At 38.2% G+C, this 18996-nt stretch overlaps 1 protein-coding gene across 1 annotated transcript; it reads right to left on the bottom strand.

Moving 5' to 3' along the window:
* Positions 1 to 1708: 1708 nt before the first annotated feature.
* BCO1 (beta-carotene oxygenase 1) lies at positions 1709 to 16994 on the bottom strand. The gene is made up of 11 exons (XM_083870105.1): positions 16826 to 16994; positions 14003 to 14131; positions 12570 to 12699; positions 11177 to 11324; positions 10174 to 10321; positions 9000 to 9220; positions 7917 to 8174; positions 6700 to 6802; positions 5991 to 6085; positions 4272 to 4383; positions 1709 to 4095 (listed from the first exon to the last, which is right to left on the bottom strand). Exons 1-11 carry the CDS (start codon positions 16887 to 16889, stop codon positions 3923 to 3925), a joined length of 1581 nt encoding a protein of 526 aa, XP_083726231.1. The 5' UTR covers positions 16890 to 16994; the 3' UTR covers positions 1709 to 3922.
* Between the last annotated feature and the right edge of the window lie 2002 nt (positions 16995 to 18996).

The following is an 18996-nucleotide window of genomic DNA, read 5'->3' on the forward strand; positions in this document are numbered from 1 at the left end:
ACTGGGAAAATAACGTTTTCAGAAGGTCTGATCTAGTAAAGCTGTGGTGGGCCACATGCTTTTATTACATTTATTACTTGCATTTCAGTGGAATGTAACAGAAATTCTATCATTCATTCAGTTTGATGAAAGTCTCCAAATCATTTTACCACTTGGAAAATGAATTAGGGTATCTGGAAGTGACCCTGTAGGAAAGAGAAATCAATGCCTTCACAAAGGCAGCCTTGTTCTTTCCGAGCTGGACACAATGCTGGTTTGTTCTGCAGCTGGGACATCCTCACACACCACCCAGCAGCCCAAACCCTGCACCCAGGGCCTGGGTGAGGAGTGTGCTCTGTTAGAGCCAGGCTTTCCAGCTGAACCCTTGCTCAAGTGCTCCCTGACTTCTCTCTCCCCAGAGAAAGGTCACAGGGAGGAACGCTGTGCTGCAGATTTGTTGTGCAGCCCTGATCAAGAGTTTTAGGAGCAGAGGGTGTAGGACAGAAGGCCTAAACCCACAGCAATGTGCATGAAACACCAGTGGCTCTGCAACACTTGTCATCATCATAATACCCATTTACAAGTATTAGAAGGCCACTTTTTCTTGCTTGGGTGTAATTATCCAGGATGTCAAGTGTAGGCTGAGGATCCAGAGGACACATCCTCAGCTCTCTTTGAGGGTGATGAAGGCAGAGAGCCTTCCCTGCTCCTTGGCTGCAGGGGGAAGATGTATTTTGCTTGTCATTAATACTCGGGTAATTGCAGAGCCCAGGGAGCAGTGGTTTAAATTATTACAAAAGCTGTCATTGAGTGGCCTGGTTATTTGAAGGGAAAGACACTGGTGTGTTTCCCTGCCACCTGCACAGATTGTTACAGAGGAAAACATTGTTGCATTTCTGGTTTTTAATGTGTCCTGGTAAACACAGTTTCTGCTTCCTCCTGCTGCCTATGTGGGGCAATGGGAAAGGTGTAACAGATAATATCCAGTTCCAGAGAACAAATTCATTGTTGTACCTTGTTATTTGTTCCATTTAATGGGTGTATTAAGAAAAAAAAAAACAAACCACCAAAACAAAAAAATGCTAAACCAAACCAACAACAAACCAAACCACTCTATCAAGGTCCATTTGTAGCATCTCTGAGGTAATTAATTATATGTATGCATACCCGTGGCCTGGTTCTCTCACTCAACTATGTATTTTTCTTTTAATGGAGATACTTATCTTTACTATTTTTTATTTGCAGTCACTCCATCTAGATTTGTGTTAAGCCATTATTATAATAATTCCATGAATTTTGCTGGGTTAATTTATGACTTAAATTGGTGCAAACCCTTCACAGTGTCAGAAGCAAACAAACTGACACTCATTACCACGTGCCGTGTTACCACATCAAAAAAACCCTGCAAGTCTTGCAGCCACTTGGCAAAGCAGATCTGCATTTCCCCTTGCTTCTGTCAGCTGGAAATGATAGTGTGTTACCATATTCAGGGTGAATGTTTCATCAGATTGGTATTGCAACCACTAAAAACATTCTTGAACAAATTTGTGATTAGCTGTGTGGTTTTATTCCTATTGTCTCTGCTGCAGGAGGATACTGGGATTAGGAAATGCAGATTTATGTCACTGTTTTTCTCCTCAGGTTAACTACAAACTTAATGCTAATCAAATCCTGTGTCGTACTGACCAAGGGAATATGGCACATCTCATTTAAAAAATCATACACAAGACAAGTTCTTATCATTTATTTTCTGCCTTATTTCTACAGGAATGTAAATAATACATTTGCTTTCTTAGACTACAGGTTGTTTTTATGATGAGTGTATCACCTATCCTGTCATCTCTACCAGTAAAAATTATCTCCTCAGAAGTCAAGTAACTCCTGTATCCAAACCCGTGATCATCCACAAACAACCCTGTGAGTCCTGCAGAAGAAATTCTGGAGAAGAAAATTTTAGAAGGAGATTTGTAACAATGGTTAGATTTTTGATTAATTTGCCACCTTGTAATTCTAGAAATGTATTCGTGGACATTTGTTAAATCCAAACTTTTTCATATGAAAAGAAACAACCCCAGAGCTGATATCTTTTTCCAATATCACAAGTCAATCATCTCTTCCAGTTCTGGTTCCATATTATTTACAAAAATGGAATGAAATTTCTTCATTAGAAGATAAAGTGCTATTAAATACTAATGGTAATATGCCTTGAAAACACTAAAAGTGACTATTTCTGCAGACACACCTTACTGAAATATTTATTTCCATTTTATGAAACATGTAAACATTTGAATGCCCAAATCTGCATATTTTAACTAGATTTGACCACAGTGTTGGGGTTTTTTTACATTAAAAATAGCCTGTATACCTTTATCCTAACAAAGTGCAAAGTGTCAAGCAGAGGAACAGAGCAGACAGGAACTATGGATTGTGTTGGTTCAGTTCCTGCTCTGCCACAAACACCTTAGGTAATCACAAACAGGTCACCAAACACAGATTCTCAGGTGGTGGGGAGGCAGTAAAATGTCAACAATTTAATTCTGTTTCCTTCCCATGAAACACTGTGAGCAGCACAGGCCCTGAGGGAATGTGTGTGTCAAAGTGAGAGTTGTGTGATGATACAGACAGACCAGATGAACACCCAAAATGGATGGATGTGCACCTGGTTTTCTCCATCAGTAAAGATGCTTCCAACAGCACAGATATCTACAATGAGAAAATACAATTCAAAGCAAAAAAAGCTCTCACTTAAGGAAAAGTCAATACCTCAAATCAGGAATACACTCAGGGGGGTAAGAAATGCCACTTCTGTGACACAACCCACCACAATGTGCTTGCTACTTGAACTTTATGTTGAAATGTGCTTTTTAATTGTGACTGTGAGTGAGAGTTGTGCACTTTTATTAGGAAGCATCTGGTACAGGCAAGAATAAACACATGTGAGAACATGGATACTCCTAAGCAGACATAAGGCAAATGCTTAGTTATGGTAAAAACAGCTTCTAGTTTCAGCTACTGTGGGGTTCAGAAGAGGCCTAAATTAGATCTTTCTCTCTTTCCCTGAACTATTTGTTGCCCATGTGTGTCTGAGTTCTGCTAGAATACACTCATTCACATACATACTGCTATTAACAGAGACTAGTGGCAATAGCAAATACAATTCTTATCTTTTACGCAATATAATCATCTAATTACATGAAATGCCATGGCAGATGTTCTGCCCAAGGAAAATTGATTTAAATACAAACTGCTTAAGATTGAATGTCACTAAAGTATAAATTGAATGCTACATATAACCATGTACTCTATTTCAATAAAGTTACTTGATTCTGTCAACATAAAAGCAAAAAATACACCATGAAATTATTAGAAAAGCTGGGGGAGGTTAAGTTCTGGATAAGAAAAATGTAGCACCTCAGCATAATATTTTGGTTATGGTAGAGATTAAGAAATCAAGCACCAAGAGAATATATTGCCATGAATTATTGGTATCATGGTAGATGGTTTAACATGAGGTTTTCTGGCAGGAGACAACTTTCATTGTCAGCTGCAGTCTTGCAACAGCCTGTGGAAGTTACGTGACCTGCAGACATGTGTGACTCATGCCATGTGTCACCCTATGAATACAGTACTTCATTTGTTCAGAAAGCTTTGTTCTACTCAAATAAAGCATTTCTTGTTACCTTTGTCTCCTATTCCTTCCCCCACAAGCTGTATTCAACATGAGCACTTCATATTGATAATTCTTCTTTTGGAATAGTGATATACCAGTTGTGCACACAATCATTTGTAATAAAGTAATTTCTGTCTCTCTTAAGAGATTATATGTAGATACTGAGAAGGTTATAATTAGTAATTTCTTATCATAAGAGAAGGCTTTTACTGGAGGTTATTATCCCCATTCAGTAGCAGGTTATGTCAGTCTGTGCAATACAGCAAATAGATTTTACTCAGTCTCAGTTTTCATGGCTTGCTGTGGTATAAATATTCCGTGCAGGTCCATATGCATTTCTACATTTACTGTGGCTCGACACAGCTCTGTGAAGGTTTTAGCATCCAAGACAAGTAGAAAGGGTGGATCCTTTGGATCAGTCTTCACAACACAGGTCAGAACAACACCTGTGACATACAAATGAAGAATTAGAAACATACAAAAGTTTCACTAAGCAGAAAAGATAACCCCATCTCAAAGCAGAACCATCAACCCAACTTTTTTGACTAAAAATATTGAAACTTATAACATTTAATACAAAACTCGTGTAAACCCAGCTTTCAGAACGTTGTCATTATTTTACCATCATCCTCTTCTTTTGCATCAGGTCTGGGAACAAAAACAGGCTCGGATGGCCAGCAGTCATCCTGTCCCCAATTGAGCATCTCCTTTGTCTCTGTGTTAAATTTTGCAATCTAAATGGTTGTGACAAGAAAAGAAAAATGTCAGTGACCCTGACAGTGGCTTTTTCCAAAGGTACAACATGAACAGACTGCTGGCAGGGGGGAACTAATGCTAAGAGTTAAGGCAGGTATCATCACAAGTAAAAACACCTGGAAAATGTTACATTTTGGAGTCACATTTTATGGCTGCATAATCACACAATCATTTCATTTAACTAGATTACAATTGCACTTTTCATTTACAGGTGTTTAATAGTTCACAAATGCTAACAGGTCACAAGAGACCCTTCACTGTAATGGTCCTTACTGCACAGAGTCCAAGACACAGAATATTTAAGTGACTTGTTCCAATTCACTGAGATTCTGTAGTAAAGCAGGAAACAGGATTTAAACTTGCCATTTTCTAATCATGTGGGTTATTTTTCTTTTATTGCTACTTCCATATTCCTTAAGGCTTTCTATTGTGCAGTAGGGTACACATGCCAGAAGAAAGGCTGTTCCTAGTGAGGTGTAAAGATTAAACCAGTGAGGCAGACACTGGTGTTTACTGAGGGAACAGAGTGTGGATTTTCATCCCACTGAGTGGCCAGACCAATGGCCAGAGGGGAGACCTGGCATTTTCAGTTCAATTCCATTAAGGCCTTTTCTCTACCCACAGAGATGCAGTTCTATTCTTTTCCATTTTGATCTTTAGCCAAAAAAATACATTTACGCAAAAGTGAAACCATTCAAATTACTGGAGGAAGAATTAGAAAGAATTCTCTCTTCTAGCCAAGATGACAACACTTTCACTGACAGACTTTACCTAAGGATTAGGTTGTTGTGCTTGCATTCATTAAACTGCAACTGATGTGAAAAAAGATCCTCCTACCAGCATTTTTTATGTTTGAGTTAAGCAGAGATTATCTACACAGTAAATCATGAACTTGCAGATTTGTTTGAGTTATTGTCAGATGTACTGCAGTATATTTTCTTGCATCATGCAGAAATTCAACTTTATTTTGTAATCAGCTGTGGTAATTATATGCAAGAACCAAGAGTGACTTCAATTTGTGTTGCCATGTAGTCACAGAATAAGAATTGTAAAGAGTGAGTTTGTCCATATAATAGTCATTATAGTCATAGTACATTTAAATCTAAATATTTTTTCTTTTAATCTATTTGTACGCCAGGCTGTCTCCTGGCATCATGCACATGTAAACAAAGCATTTACTGCCTCTAATAGAGAACTAACCAGCAAAATAGAAAGGCTCCCCAAAATTAGATGTTGTTTTAATATTTAAAATGTATTAGGTAGTGTTGCAATATCTTATTTTTATGTTAGGCTTCCTAAAGGGAAAAAATATTAGTATATAAATGTGAATAATGCTTTTCCCTACTCTCTCCTTTGTGGCTCCTGGCACATCACAGAAGGTTCAGCCCAATTTAGCAGAGAAGTGAGGGTCTCAGTAACTATTCAAGAGACTTGCATGGAATATAAAGCTGGAGTTTATGAATACTTTATGAGGGAGATGGTACAAAGTTAACTTTTCCTTAAGAGAATTTAGGCATTTCATGTTTCTTTGCATGTGAGTGACCAACCAATGGGAAAACACTGACTTTATAAATGATAATTATACCTTTGTAGGAACTGGGCTCCACTGGACTTGTGTTGCAAAGACATACTTGTATTTTTTGCCATTATAGTCATAGTTGATGCGAGGCAGTTCTATCCCTGAGTAAAATAAAGTTCAAGACTTAGGAACAAGACAAGAGAAAACCTCAAATGTACCTCCATATTGACACACCAATCTTCAGGAAGTTTTGCCCTGTAAAAAACCTTGACACTACTTAAATAAGGTGTTGTCTGGACTTTAAATGTCTGAATTTCTAAGAATCTGAAGATGGGTATTAATATAAGTAAGCCAGGGCTGTTAGTTCAAAAGGCAACAATTTTTCATTCTTAGAGATTCATTAGACTGAATTTATGAGGGGTTTTCTGGTTTGTTTTTTTGTTGGTTTGTTTGTTTTTTCTTTATAAATACATGACATGAACAACTGGGATAGAATTTGAGGCAACCATTCTAAGGAATTACTTTCATCTTAGTAATTATGTATTTACATATTGCTGTTATTATCCCCTGATAAAAGGTCAAAATCCTCTTTCAGAGGCAATCTTTACAAAATGCAGCTAAATTTGAAGTACTATGTATAACAGACTTATTTAACTAAAATTAATCTTTTAATAAGTAGATTTGCAAGCCATATTAATAGTTGTGAGGTCAGACTTGGAATCCTGTAGTAATACAAAACTGATGTAGCATCACATATTTAAAGGATGTGTCTCACCTTCACATAGTATTTCAGGTTGGCAATAGATGTTTCCATCTTTCTCCTTTACAGCAGTTGCAGTGGAGGGAAGTGTGACTAAATTAGAATCCACTGCAGCATCCTGAAAGAGATAAATGCTGGAAAAGTCATGGATCTCCAAAAATATGCTTCTAAGTTACATTTTTTATCAGGTTTGATATCAATATTAACAATTTGGGGATTAAAAAAACAAGCTTCCAGAAGATCCTTCTTATGGCATTTTAGATTCTGAGGTTTTCATTAGAAATCTTGTTGCACTCAGAGTATTTTAATATAACATAGAATAATAATTTTGAATCACACTGAGTTCTTAGAAATGTTTAGATACACATGGCTATGGTCCAGAAGTACCATAAATTTGAGAATTTAATGAATGAAGATGGGTTTCAAGGAACGAGGTGTCAAATTTTCATTGAAGGTCACCAAGGTTAGCTTTTTGCACCTGGTAAAAATCCAGAGCAAAAATAGGTGTGATATATTCTGTAAAGTCCTACTGCTGAATTGTTAAGATTGCAGAACAGCTGGTGTGATCCAACACATCCTTTGTCATTGCTGCAGAGCTGTTTCTGAGACAAGAACAGAGCAGCAAGGTTCTAGGATGTAGAAAGAAAAAAGTAATATCCATTCCAAAGGTATCAGGCAGAAACTTGCCCAAGTTGCTGGGCAGTATAAAATCTTCCCTGCAAACAATGATGTAAAGTGATGCTTTAAATTAAACTGAAAGATAAAATCTTTTCTCTTCCTGCTATATATCACACTTAAATGAAATCTTCTAGTTTTAATTGAACCATTGCAGTCGGGAGCATGTGTGTATTGTATGTTGGCTTCCAGTGGAGTGTAAGAAACAGGTTGTGCAAAACCTCATGCATGGCCTTGCAGTTAGCAGCCAAGTAGGTAAATCTGCTTCTATTCGATGGCATTTAACAAATAATCTCATTGGGAACAAAATGACATGTTCTTCACAGCCCTGTTCTCCAGAGTGGATGGTGCCAGAGCCAGAATCCATAACCATGTCCAGCTGCCCACAGTCATTTCCCACAGGACATACAAAAAACAAACCTCCTGCACACTTTGGGCATCACAGAATCAGAAATTTGCACATAAGGGCTGGCAATTAATAATGCACCCATTATTCACACCTGATGTATTTTAAATTACAGATCAAAGAACAGGTTAAAACATAATTTTCTTTCTACCTTGTCATACTGCAGAGGAACCACAAATCTTCTGCAGGTTGGTATGGAGGTAAGTTTGACATTCTCTTCAAAGTCTTTATCCAGGTTTTTTAAATAAAACATGTCATATAAGCTGTTGTCTGTATAGGCAATAATATCAAAAATAATGTGGCCATCCTCTTCATAAGCATTTACATGGTGAAAAAACACCATAGCATCGGTGTAAAACTTGGTGGGCACTTCTTTTTTAGTCTTCCTGTCTATAAAGTGAAACCAAGTCTGGAAGAGAGAAAACATTATTTAAAACAATTCAGAATCAGCAAATAGTTACTTAGAAAACTATTTTCTAATGGCAACCATCAACATTCTATCACTGTGTATTTGTACTGAAGCATATTAAGAACTCAGGGTTTGCTGCTAGGAGACAAGGAGTTCCATCCTGAAGAAAACACAGCAGTAAAATGAGTGTGGGACAACTTCAAGCTCATTTTACTGTTGTAAATTACTATTTGGACTAGGCTGAGGATTGAAGTTTTCCAGAAAAACCTGGAAAATCCTCTGCTCTCTTTTTAAGTTAAATAAATCTGCCTTGGTTGAGAGTTTCTGTGGTGCTGGTGCCCTGTACCTCAGCAAGTCCTATGTGTTTATGCCCAGAGCACGTTGAAATAAGATCCTTAGAAAACAGTTTTTCCCTCAGTTTCCACAGTGAAAGACTCTTCTATTGTTCAGTGCAGACTTTTCCACCACTGTGGCTCTCCAGCACATGCAATGCACCTGGTGCAGATCTCAGAATTTTGTTTGGACCAGGAGCAACTGGATCTGTCTTGGATGCAGATTGGAATTTCTGTGCAGTATTTCTAGCAATGCCAAACTATTCTCTGTCTCAAGAGCTTCAGATCAGATATTTATCTGAGAAATTTCTGGACATGTGAGACAGTATTCCAAAACATACAGCTTCTAAAAAACTGTGCAACTGCGGAAGTCAAAGTTAAAAAAAAAAATAAAAAAGTGACTACTGAAATGAATGAACCAGATGAAAAACAGAACAGTGTGGAAGAGGTCATTGGCCTGCCTGACTCCATTGCTCAGCAGTAGGAGAAGTACCTTATCATCCTTATTAAAGGCCAGGCAGGAAGCCCAGCTCACACCTCGGATGTAAGCAGTTGCCATTTTGACAATATCCAGTCTGAAGGGCTGCTCTATGAAGATAATGTAATTCTCTGTGATTCCAAAGCTGTGGTAGTAGCTGGGATGGAGCAGAGAGCGAGAAGGGATGGAGCAAACCACTTCCAGGTGCTTGAAACAAGATTTCTTCTTTTCGTGTTCTGAAGATGAATGATAAAAATTAAAATTATATTTCTAATAAATTCCATACCAAACTTGTACTTTGGAATGTGCTCCTGGTTCTCCCAGGAAAGGAGGAACTGGTTCCTCTCAGTTTTATTTGCATTTTTCCTGTTAAGAAAGTGTTTGTTTACTGCTGTATAATAAACACAGAACTTTGCATGCAGGAAGCAACACAGTGAAATCCCACTGCTGGATCTATTCAGGCACAGCCCCTTTGTCTTGGGACTTGATTCCACTGATTACTGTCTTCAGGAGTCCCAGCATGGAGGAGAAATATGTTTAAGTAAATCAGCAGCTTTAAAAAGGGGTTCTAATGTCCCTGTGTTTTTTAACTTTTAAGGAGTTGTCCCTGGATTTGAGCCCCAGCTAGAAATTGCAAACTGGTTTTCAGCAGTAGAAGGCCTCTCAAGAAGAGACAGCACATCAGCACCTGATTTTCAACAACACACAGCACAAAAAGATCTTGAAGGAAAAAGAGCGAGGGATTTGCTCTGTGAACTATGGACAGCATTTCAGCAAGGGTCAGTGTTAGCCAGGTTAGAGGAATTAACTCTTAATTAGGTTTTATTTGGTGTCATGCTTCCCTATAATTATAGTATCAGCACTTGAAGAGAATTTTCATTTACAAAGAAATTAAAATTTACAACTTCAAATTATATGTACTGCCCTATAGAGAAAATTGATTTTGATTCTTCATGTAAAAGTGAGGTTCTTCCTACTGCAACACCCTATTTACACAGTACTCAAGAAGAGCCCTTGTAAGAGCACATGCCCAGACAGGCTAAGCAATTAATATGAAGTTCACAATAGGTTGAAATTAAGAAAATGAACCCTATTGGTTACTAGAACAGCTGTATCACCACCCCTGCTCTTTGAAGAAAAGAAATTGCTAACAAGTTTCTAGAAAATACCAGTAACAGGTATATCCTACCTGGTACAGAGGAAGGAATCTTAAATAGAAGGTATTTAGTCTTCCCTTTATCAACTATTGAAGTGCCCATGTTGAGAACATTTCCAGCACTGTCATAGTGTGGGTGAGAAGTTGCCACATTTACAGCTACATATTTGTTGTAGTCAACCTGGAAAGTGATACAATAAGAGATTTGAGAGATGTGTAAGAGAATGAAAATTGACCTCAGCTAACACCACAAAACCACCAGATATTTAGCCCTGGCAGCCTTATATTGGGACCCCATTTACTTTGAAATTTAAATAATTAAACCAAATGACTTGTCTAGTTATTCAAATGATTTCCTTATTCAAGGCTAAAACAAGTTAAAGAATCTGAATTACAGCCACCTCTCTCTTGAAGCCACATAACATCAGGGAGGATTAGCTAAGCAAGATATTCTGCAAATGCCCATTTCACTCTGAAAGCACTTTATTTAACAGGGCTGTTGGGAAATCTGCTGGAGCAAAATTTTATCTAAATTTTGGAAATTGTACTCAAACTGTTGCGTGAGCTAGGAAAAAAAAAATCATTGTATATATTTCAATATCTCAAGTTCTCATTTTAATAATTAAATAATATCTTACATAAGGTCCTTGAAAAATAGTCATATAACTGACCTACTGGTTTTTAAATTATGTAAATAATTTTATAACTACAGATACATAATAATGGCAATCATCCAAAATAATCATGTAACTGTGCTATTATTCCTGTATCCTTTCTAGATTACGTACAAGTGAAATTCCTCAAAGCCCAGCTTTTCCCAAACTAAACAGGATTTAAATTTGAACTCAACAGTTCTTAAAAGATATCTTTTATCTTTTGGTATCTTCCATATTTCACTTTACCACGATTTCAAAAGCAAGGCAACAGTAGAAGAAAAGTATTTTGTGTCCTGAAAGTGTTAAAGGATCCTTATGAATCAGCCTGAAATTTATTCATCAACAGACAAGGAACCAGAATGACAGATGGTGGTTTGTACCTTCTCCAATGTCTCCAGAGTCTCTGGATTAATTTTCCTGATGAAGTTAGTCTCGCCAGTAGCATAAAAATCATCCCCAGCTTTCATAATGTTGATCAGACAGTTGTCTGTGAACTCAGGAATGGTGTGAGACAAATAGGAGAATGCCCTGTCCAGAGGGAAATTTCATTAGAGCCGCGGAAGCCAGAGCTGCTTTTCTCCCACGTGGAGCAAAAGTGACCCTGCAGTGCCACAGGCCTGGGGCTGCCTCTCCCTGCTGTGCCCACTCCTGGCAGCTCCCTGGGAAGGGTGGGAAAGCAGAAGAGATGGTTTTCTCCAATGCCCTTGGCCTGGATGAGGGTTAACGACATACAAGGAACAGTTTTTCCACACACGAATGGGCATCCAGGCCCATTCCTGCTGTCAGCTCTGGGACATGCACTGGTGTATCAGGGTGGGTTAATTACACACTCTCCTGTCCCTGTCTTGGGAAAGTTTGGCCTATCAGTTCCTACCTAAAAGCTAGTAGGGTTTTCAGTGTATGCCTTCATAAAATAGATGGGTTCATATACTCCCCAATGGAATATTTTTGTTCCCAGTATTATTCTGTATCACAATTATGATTTTAAAGAAGATTGAACTTCATATAGGGTTGATATTTCACTTTATCAGTGCATGATTTCATCATAGTCCCTAGAAGCCAAGACAAAGTTGCTCTGTCCCTTTTGAACTTAAAACGCCAGAGTTGCTCCATTGCTATTGGAAGAAGGAAGAAAATCCCATCTCAGGGGAACAACTTACAACATATCAGCTCTTTTGCAGTAACTGTCTGTGTATGTGTCCTTACCAAATATCAGGTTTGAGGTCCCTGGGGGTAGTTCAGTGACAAGTAGGAGAGAAGGGTGATCTATTTGCACTTGTTAGAGAATCCCTACAGCCAATTTTAAAAGACCAAGGATAACATGATGGCTTACACCTCACCTTTCTGTTAAACCATCTTTAATCAAAAAGTTTTTTCTGATTTTTTTTGTAGTTATTGATGCTTCTCCTTTTTTGTTGAATAGACTGTATATTAATAACTTCCCCATCTCTAAATCTTTTTCTTTCTTGCTGCTTCTCCCCTCACAGAGTATCAAAATGCTTCACTAACACTAGGGAAAGATGTTTGTTTTTTATATAATCTACTTGTGTTACTGAATAAAGCAGCAAATATTGGTGATAAAATGAATTTACAGTATTTGTCTTAGACTAACCCATAGGCAGTACATATGTCTTGACCTTTTCAATATGTAGCAATTGTAAATTTACAATTCAACCATTGTATTTGTACATATGTGTCAAGGGTAAACAGAAAGACATCTGTGCTGAAGAGAGAAGTAGATAGAAGAATCTTGTTGGGAAAAGCATTGCTTACTTGGCAAATATGTTTTTGCATGGATCTGGATAAGCCATAGTCCCAAACTCAGACACCACAATCCTGTTTGCTTCTATGTTGCAGTTGTACGTGTCACTTCGGAGATATTTACTTCTGTAGTAAACTTCACCTGAGGAAGAACAAAGAGGTTTCAATCACACTTTATACTTAGTCCTTCAAAAACTAAGCACAGGTAGAGCCAGAGTTTCTCAAGCAGCTGCTCTTTAGCCAACAATGGAATGAAACCAACAATGTCCCCAACTCCCTGTTTTAAAGGATTTATGGCTGCTGAGATTGGTAATAATTTGTCAAAATACTCTGACTCCCAGTACTAATACTGGGGAACTTTTGAGGTGAAAGGAGGGATTTGGATAAACTGTAAAATAAAACAATGTGCACAAAAAAGATCAATTATACAATCAATTTATGGGTGGTGAAAAATCTCCTGCATTGGCAAAATTTAGTTATGGGAGTAACATATTGCTTGAAGGAATGAACAGTTTAATGAATCACTATACTCAAATGAACTGAGCTGTGTTTGCTTTAGCTAAATAAGATATACTGGAAATTTAAAAAACACTGATTATTTCTTTATAGGTTATTTTGTTTTGTAGAGCTGGACAAGCTAGAAATCCTGCAATGGCATTAAATGCTTCCAATCACAGAAATGGGAACTAAAAAGTAAACACAAGGATTAGATGATAACAGGAGTAAATCCCATTTTTTAAATAGATACATATTTTTTTGCTACAAGAATCCAGGTGTAAATCATCCTGTCTCACAGTGTGTAACAGCTGAATGGGTGAAAAATGTTTAAACTGAAAAAAATAAAAATTGAATTAAGATAGATAGCTGCCTGTTTTCCCTCCATAAGGATGACAAGGAGGGACTATAGGGTGTCCAATATAGTAAGTGAGGTTTGACATGTGAAGTGACACAGTGGCCCAGTTTCTCTCCTGGCAGCTGTTATAGCTGCAGCCAAATCCCAAAAGGGGAGTACTGGCCCTCCCTGCAACTGGCCTGTTCACCCACAGCAGAACAGCCTCTGGGCACTCCAGCACTTGTGCCTGATCCTTTCCAAACAACAGAGGTTTTCTTGCCCCTGGTGGAAGGAGAAGATGCCCTGCAGTGACCTGCCCAGAGCTGGGTTTGTGCTGTCGTGGGGTGACAGCAGCACTGAACTTGGGCACTGCAGAAGAAAGGACAATGCAACACCTCCCAGCAAACAGCCCTGCAGAGCTATTCCAGCTGTGCTGTGAAGGGTCAGGGGTGAGTGGTGTGAGGAGAGGTTTCCCCCACAGCAGTTCCCCCTCACACACCACTGTGCAGACAAAACCCACAACACTCCAACCCAACTCAGAACAGAATTAGCAATGTAAGGCACCAAAACGTGGGTTGTTGTGTTCCTTTCAATCCATCGTGCAACAACTTACCATTTTTAAATGTAAAGCTGTGCAGCAGAGCCAGGCCATCAAACCAGTGGTTGTACTTGCTGTCCCCTATGGTGTGCATCCCTGGGCCATTTCGGAGGAGTATCCCTTGCAACCAAGAGGGCAACTGCCCTGTAAACAGAAAAGAGTTACCTGAATCTATTCATTTAGGCAAAGAGAATGTTCCAGGACAGTTTTCCTAAAGGCAGAGGCTTCATGTAGTCAGACACACTGTAGATGTGTTGAGATTTGCAGTACCGTATAATGATATTGGTGTTGGGGTTAACTAAAATTTCCTCTACTCAAAAATGTGGCTGTAGTGACATTCTGCATGACTATTGCTATTGGAGATTACTGTAAGAAAATGAGATTGCTGGTATGTAATTTGTTAATTATCAGGAAGTCAATAAAATTGGACCTTTCCTTCCTGCATTCATATTTTACAGTGATACATTTAAACCCTTCTACTTGTGCCAGAAAAAGCTAGAGCTTATCAGAAATAAACATATTTTATAGGTTATATGACTTGCATTGGCTTTCAGCACATCATCTTAGAGTTCAGGCTAAATTAATTCCACTAAAAATTTCATTAAGTTACACAGCATAATATAGTGTCATTTGGGAAGTGCTTTTGTGACAGTAGTCATAATGTAGTGTTTTGTACACAAATAAAGTATAGGAATATTGTACTGAAAATGTATAGATGCTGTTGAGATTTGAATCATAAATGTTGCTTATCAAATCCATGCAATAAATGCATCAGCTGTCACTTGGCTTAAAGAATAATAACAAGTAAAGAATGTCAATAGGCATATCACATATTAAATAAAAAGCTTGATTTGCTTCTTTGTGCATATGACTCCTGAGGGAACATTTAGGATCACATACAGCTTCTCCACACCATTCCTGCACTGGGTATTGCCTTTGCATAAAAAGCTCTTCAGAACTTATACTCCTCCTTATCATTGAGTTTGTGACCCCACATTGATTATATATTGACACACTTTCTTTTTAAAGCCCCTTTACAGCAGCCAGAAATGTCCTCCTATGGACCTTAAAAATTAACTTATTCCAACCTCTGCCATAGGCAGATCCACTAGATCAGGTTGCTCAAAATCCCATCCACCCTGGCTCTGAGCAATTCCAGAGCTGGGGCACTATCATTAGGGCGTAATTACATTAGGGTTACACTTTTGCAATATATGAGGTACTTAAAAAATTATTGACACAATGGATGAACTTTCATCATCATCATAATTATTATTATTGTTGCTGTTGTTATTTTCTAGAAGACCCTGGAAAACCAAACTTTACTTCCCTTTCTAACACAAGAAACTCCAAAGCAAAAACTACAGTATATTTTTATATATGATCATTTTGCTGGGAAAGATAAGAAAGGGAAAAAGATATTTTTAAAGTGCTGTGGATTTTATTCAGTTTCTAAAATTTCTGGTGCAATTCCACGTAATTTCTGACAAGATTTCAGTATGAAAAACAATGAGCAAAGGTTCATCTAATGAGGTTTTCAGAGAATTCATCTTATTGGAAATACGCATTTTCTGCAAATCACACTGAGTGCCAAATCAGCATTCAAAAGTGCTTATAAAGCTTTAAAAATGTGGACCTTATTCTTTTCTGTAATTTATGAGGACACATTGGTGACACAGTGAAATCCCCAAATATTTGGACATTTATTAACTCTGATAACAACAGAATCTCAGAAAATCATATGGCTGTAGGAGAGCTTGGGGCAATTACAGCCAATGTTAGAAGTGTGATCAATATTTACAGTGCACATATTGACTAGCAAGGAGCCAAAACACTGGCAGAGTTCAGGGCTATCAAAATATTTTAAGAGGTCATGGTTCTTTTTTATTTTCTTTAGCAATGAAGGAATGTTTTGTTTGGGTAACTTTACCTTCTGAAATACGCAGTCATTGTTCAAATAAACTATTGCATAATACAAGTCTCATATCGATCAGGTCTGACAAGTTGTTTGCAAATAACTTCAAAAGTTTTGATAATAAGTTGTTATCTTGAGGAAAAAAAAAATTGAAAAGCCATAAAAGTATAAAATAATTCAAAGGTATTAAAACAAAGCACTTTGTCTGACTTGACACAAAATATTTTCCAATTCAGCCACCAAACTGAACAGCAACAAAGCCCTGCGAGTTTTAATTGTCATCTCTTTAAGTTTTGTGCTTGGGAATGGTAAATTTGTACCATTTATTGGAGTGTGTATCACAAACAACACAGCCAAGGTTTACTACGTAAACAGCAACAAATCTCTCCTGTAGCTGTAACAAAGAAAAGTCTCCTGTAAAGTAAAAGAAATGGGGGAAAATAACAGCTTGGTCGGGTGTCATCGCGCATTTTCTCCTGGATTATCTTCTAAACACCCTTCTTAACCCTCCCCTGAGGCCCCCTGCACTGATGGTTTGTTGCTCAGCGGTGCTGCTGGTGAAGAGCCCGATTTCAGACCCTGGGAAGGGTTACACGAGGAGAAACCGAAAGTGTCCGCAGAGCCCTGGGGGAGGGGGGACCGAGCTCAAATCCTCCTCTCTCCCCCTCAACCACCAACTTCAGTGAGCCCTGTTCAAACAGCCTTTCGAAAAGTACACAGAAATGCTCAGGGAGTGAGAAAAATCCCCCAGCAGGGTCGCAAATATTGTCTGAGATCAGCCCTTTAAACAAAACTCCCTCTCGCCTCTCTCTCAGTTTCCCTTTCCAGCGCTGCGTCGGGCGAAGAAGACTCGCAGTGTTTATGGACTCGAAAAACACCAAAACAGCAGCTCGTTTTACGGCAGATTTTTTTCTTTCACTTACCTTGCACCTCAGCTTTTATGGGCTCTGGGTGCTCTTCCTTGTTCCTGCCATACAGAGTATCCATTTCTGATGGAATAAAAGCCCGGTCCCTGCGCTCTGCCGGCCGCTCCTGCAGCGCCCTTGTTCCCCCCGCTCTGGCCTGGGAACGGCTCTTTCCTTTTACATAGAAAGATAAGGTCAAAGTGCACCTCGAGCTGGTGGCCCGTGGCTTATAGATTGACTATTTATAAAAGCTGATCTTTAATCCCTAGCACATACACTCTAATTCTTGCACATTCGTATTAAAATTAACTCCTTCGCTGGCCGGAAGGGGAAAGAAGAAATGTGTTAACTCTGCTATTTGCTCCTTCTGAACCTGGCAGAGGCAGGCACAGCCAGGGGACAGGTGAAACATCACCTGCAGCTTTCCAGGTAAATGTTAGACACTGCTAGGGATGCTTGTCCCCTTTGGCAGGTAGGGAGAGGAAAAGAAAAGAAATCTCTGCTCGCTGTTCTGGATTTGGCACTTTGGGAGCACTCCAGAGCAGAGGATCATCCTTTTCTTTCCATTCTGTGATTTTAAACTGGGCTGTTCTGTAAATTAACAAATTATCATCACTGAATATTCATGTGATGTATTTCTTTATGTACAAGCTGTTCCAGAGTCAACTGGCAGAGTGGCACATCTTTGAACTAAATATCTTTTCACTCTTCCCATATTCTCCCATATGTGACCCAAATCCACCTACGAAAGTGTGGCAGGATTCATTAAAACCAAGGCAGATTTTTAACTTCGTGCTTTTGTTTCTAGATAAGGTACTTAACTGAGTTCAATGTTGTTAATTTTAAAATCTTCTGGGAAGAGAATTATTTCAATATAAAACATGTGATTGCAGAGTAAATCTGAGGCTCCATTGACCATGAAGGATAAAGAAAATCTTTGCACAATTATATATTATGTAATTTCATATGGGGTTACCCTGAAATCCGATTTTTTTCAGCTGAATCACCATTGTTCCCAAAATGTTTAACATCACTTCTTAAGACTGACTGATCTCTTAGAACTATAACAGCTATTTTATTCAAAACACAATTTGTGCTACAAACTCATCTGACACATTTATCATCCATTATTCCTCTTCTCCAAAGCTCCTGTCTGTCTGATGGCTGATCTTCAGGACATCATCAGGACAGTGTGCCTTGGTCTCCTTTTGGAAAGCACTGACAGAAGCAGATGATAATAAAATAAAAAGCCAGATTAGAAGAGAAAATATAAGGTCTTTGTTTGAATTAGCAATACTAATAAACAGCAGGATTGAACCAGAAGGCTGTAGGAGATACAGGGGATCAAAATCCACATATATGTGGAGTCACATACATGTAGATATGTATATCCACTGTATATACGCACGTGTGTACTTGCACAGATGTGAGAGTGTGCATTGATATGTTGATTCACTTTATACACAAAGTCAAGTAAGGGATTTTTCAGCAATGTCAGAGACTGAAAAGGACCTGGCAAAAAACCAAAGCTGTCCAACTCCACTCTCACTAAGCCATGGGGAATTTTTCTCCCTCCACAATGTTCTGTTTTGCTTTAATATCTTTGTTTCAGTGTATCCTCATTAATTTATGAGTGTAACTCTTAATGCTGCAGTTTTAATTATTTCACCTGTTAATTGCCTAATCTGTAGCAATATTAAGATTTCCATAGAGCAAGCAAGCAATAAAAAGATTAATTCAAACCTCCTTTGCCTCCTCCACCCCAAGTGTTCCTGCAGGTTAAGGTTCAGCCATGACAAGATAATTGGGAACTTTGTTCTCTGAAGTTGTCTGAATGGAAGAATAAGGAGCTGCAGATATCCAACAGCTTCTGAAATCAACTTCAATGTGTTTGGTAGCTAATTTTAGCTCTCTGAAAGTTTTTTCTCATATGTTGTACAACTTAAATAAAGAAGATTTATGAAGTTAGTTTTTCCTGCTTGTCAGTAAACAACACTTCATTTACCAGAAAAACACTTTTTTTTGTTGTTTTAATCACACTGATGACAAATAAGCAGTTAGTACAGTATGTGGAGATTAATTTTCTTGCCAACCGTGTGATTTCCCCCCTTTTTATATTGAAATGGCAAAATATCAAAGCATTGATTTGCAATTACAATATGTAATTATCCACTGTAGAGGATGTGGAT

This window comes from Zosterops lateralis (genome assembly GCF_965231275.1).
Source record: "Zosterops lateralis genome assembly, chromosome: 12".
NCBI lineage: Eukaryota > Metazoa > Chordata > Aves > Passeriformes > Zosteropidae > Zosterops > Zosterops lateralis.

Bases quoted from the DNA above. Each gene is read 5' to 3' on its own strand.
- BCO1 (XM_083870105.1), bottom strand. From the start codon at position 16,889: ATGGATACTCTGTATGGCAGGAACAAGGAAGAGCACCCAGAGCCCATA. The intron at 11,325-12,569 runs GTAAGCAATGCT...CCCTCTGGACAG, and splicing joins TGCAAAAACATATTTGCCAA to GGCATTCTCCTATTTGTCTC. The intron at 4,096-4,271 runs GTAAAATAATGA...TGTATGTCACAG, and splicing joins TGCAAAAGAAGAGGATGATG to GTGTTGTTCTGACCTGTGTT.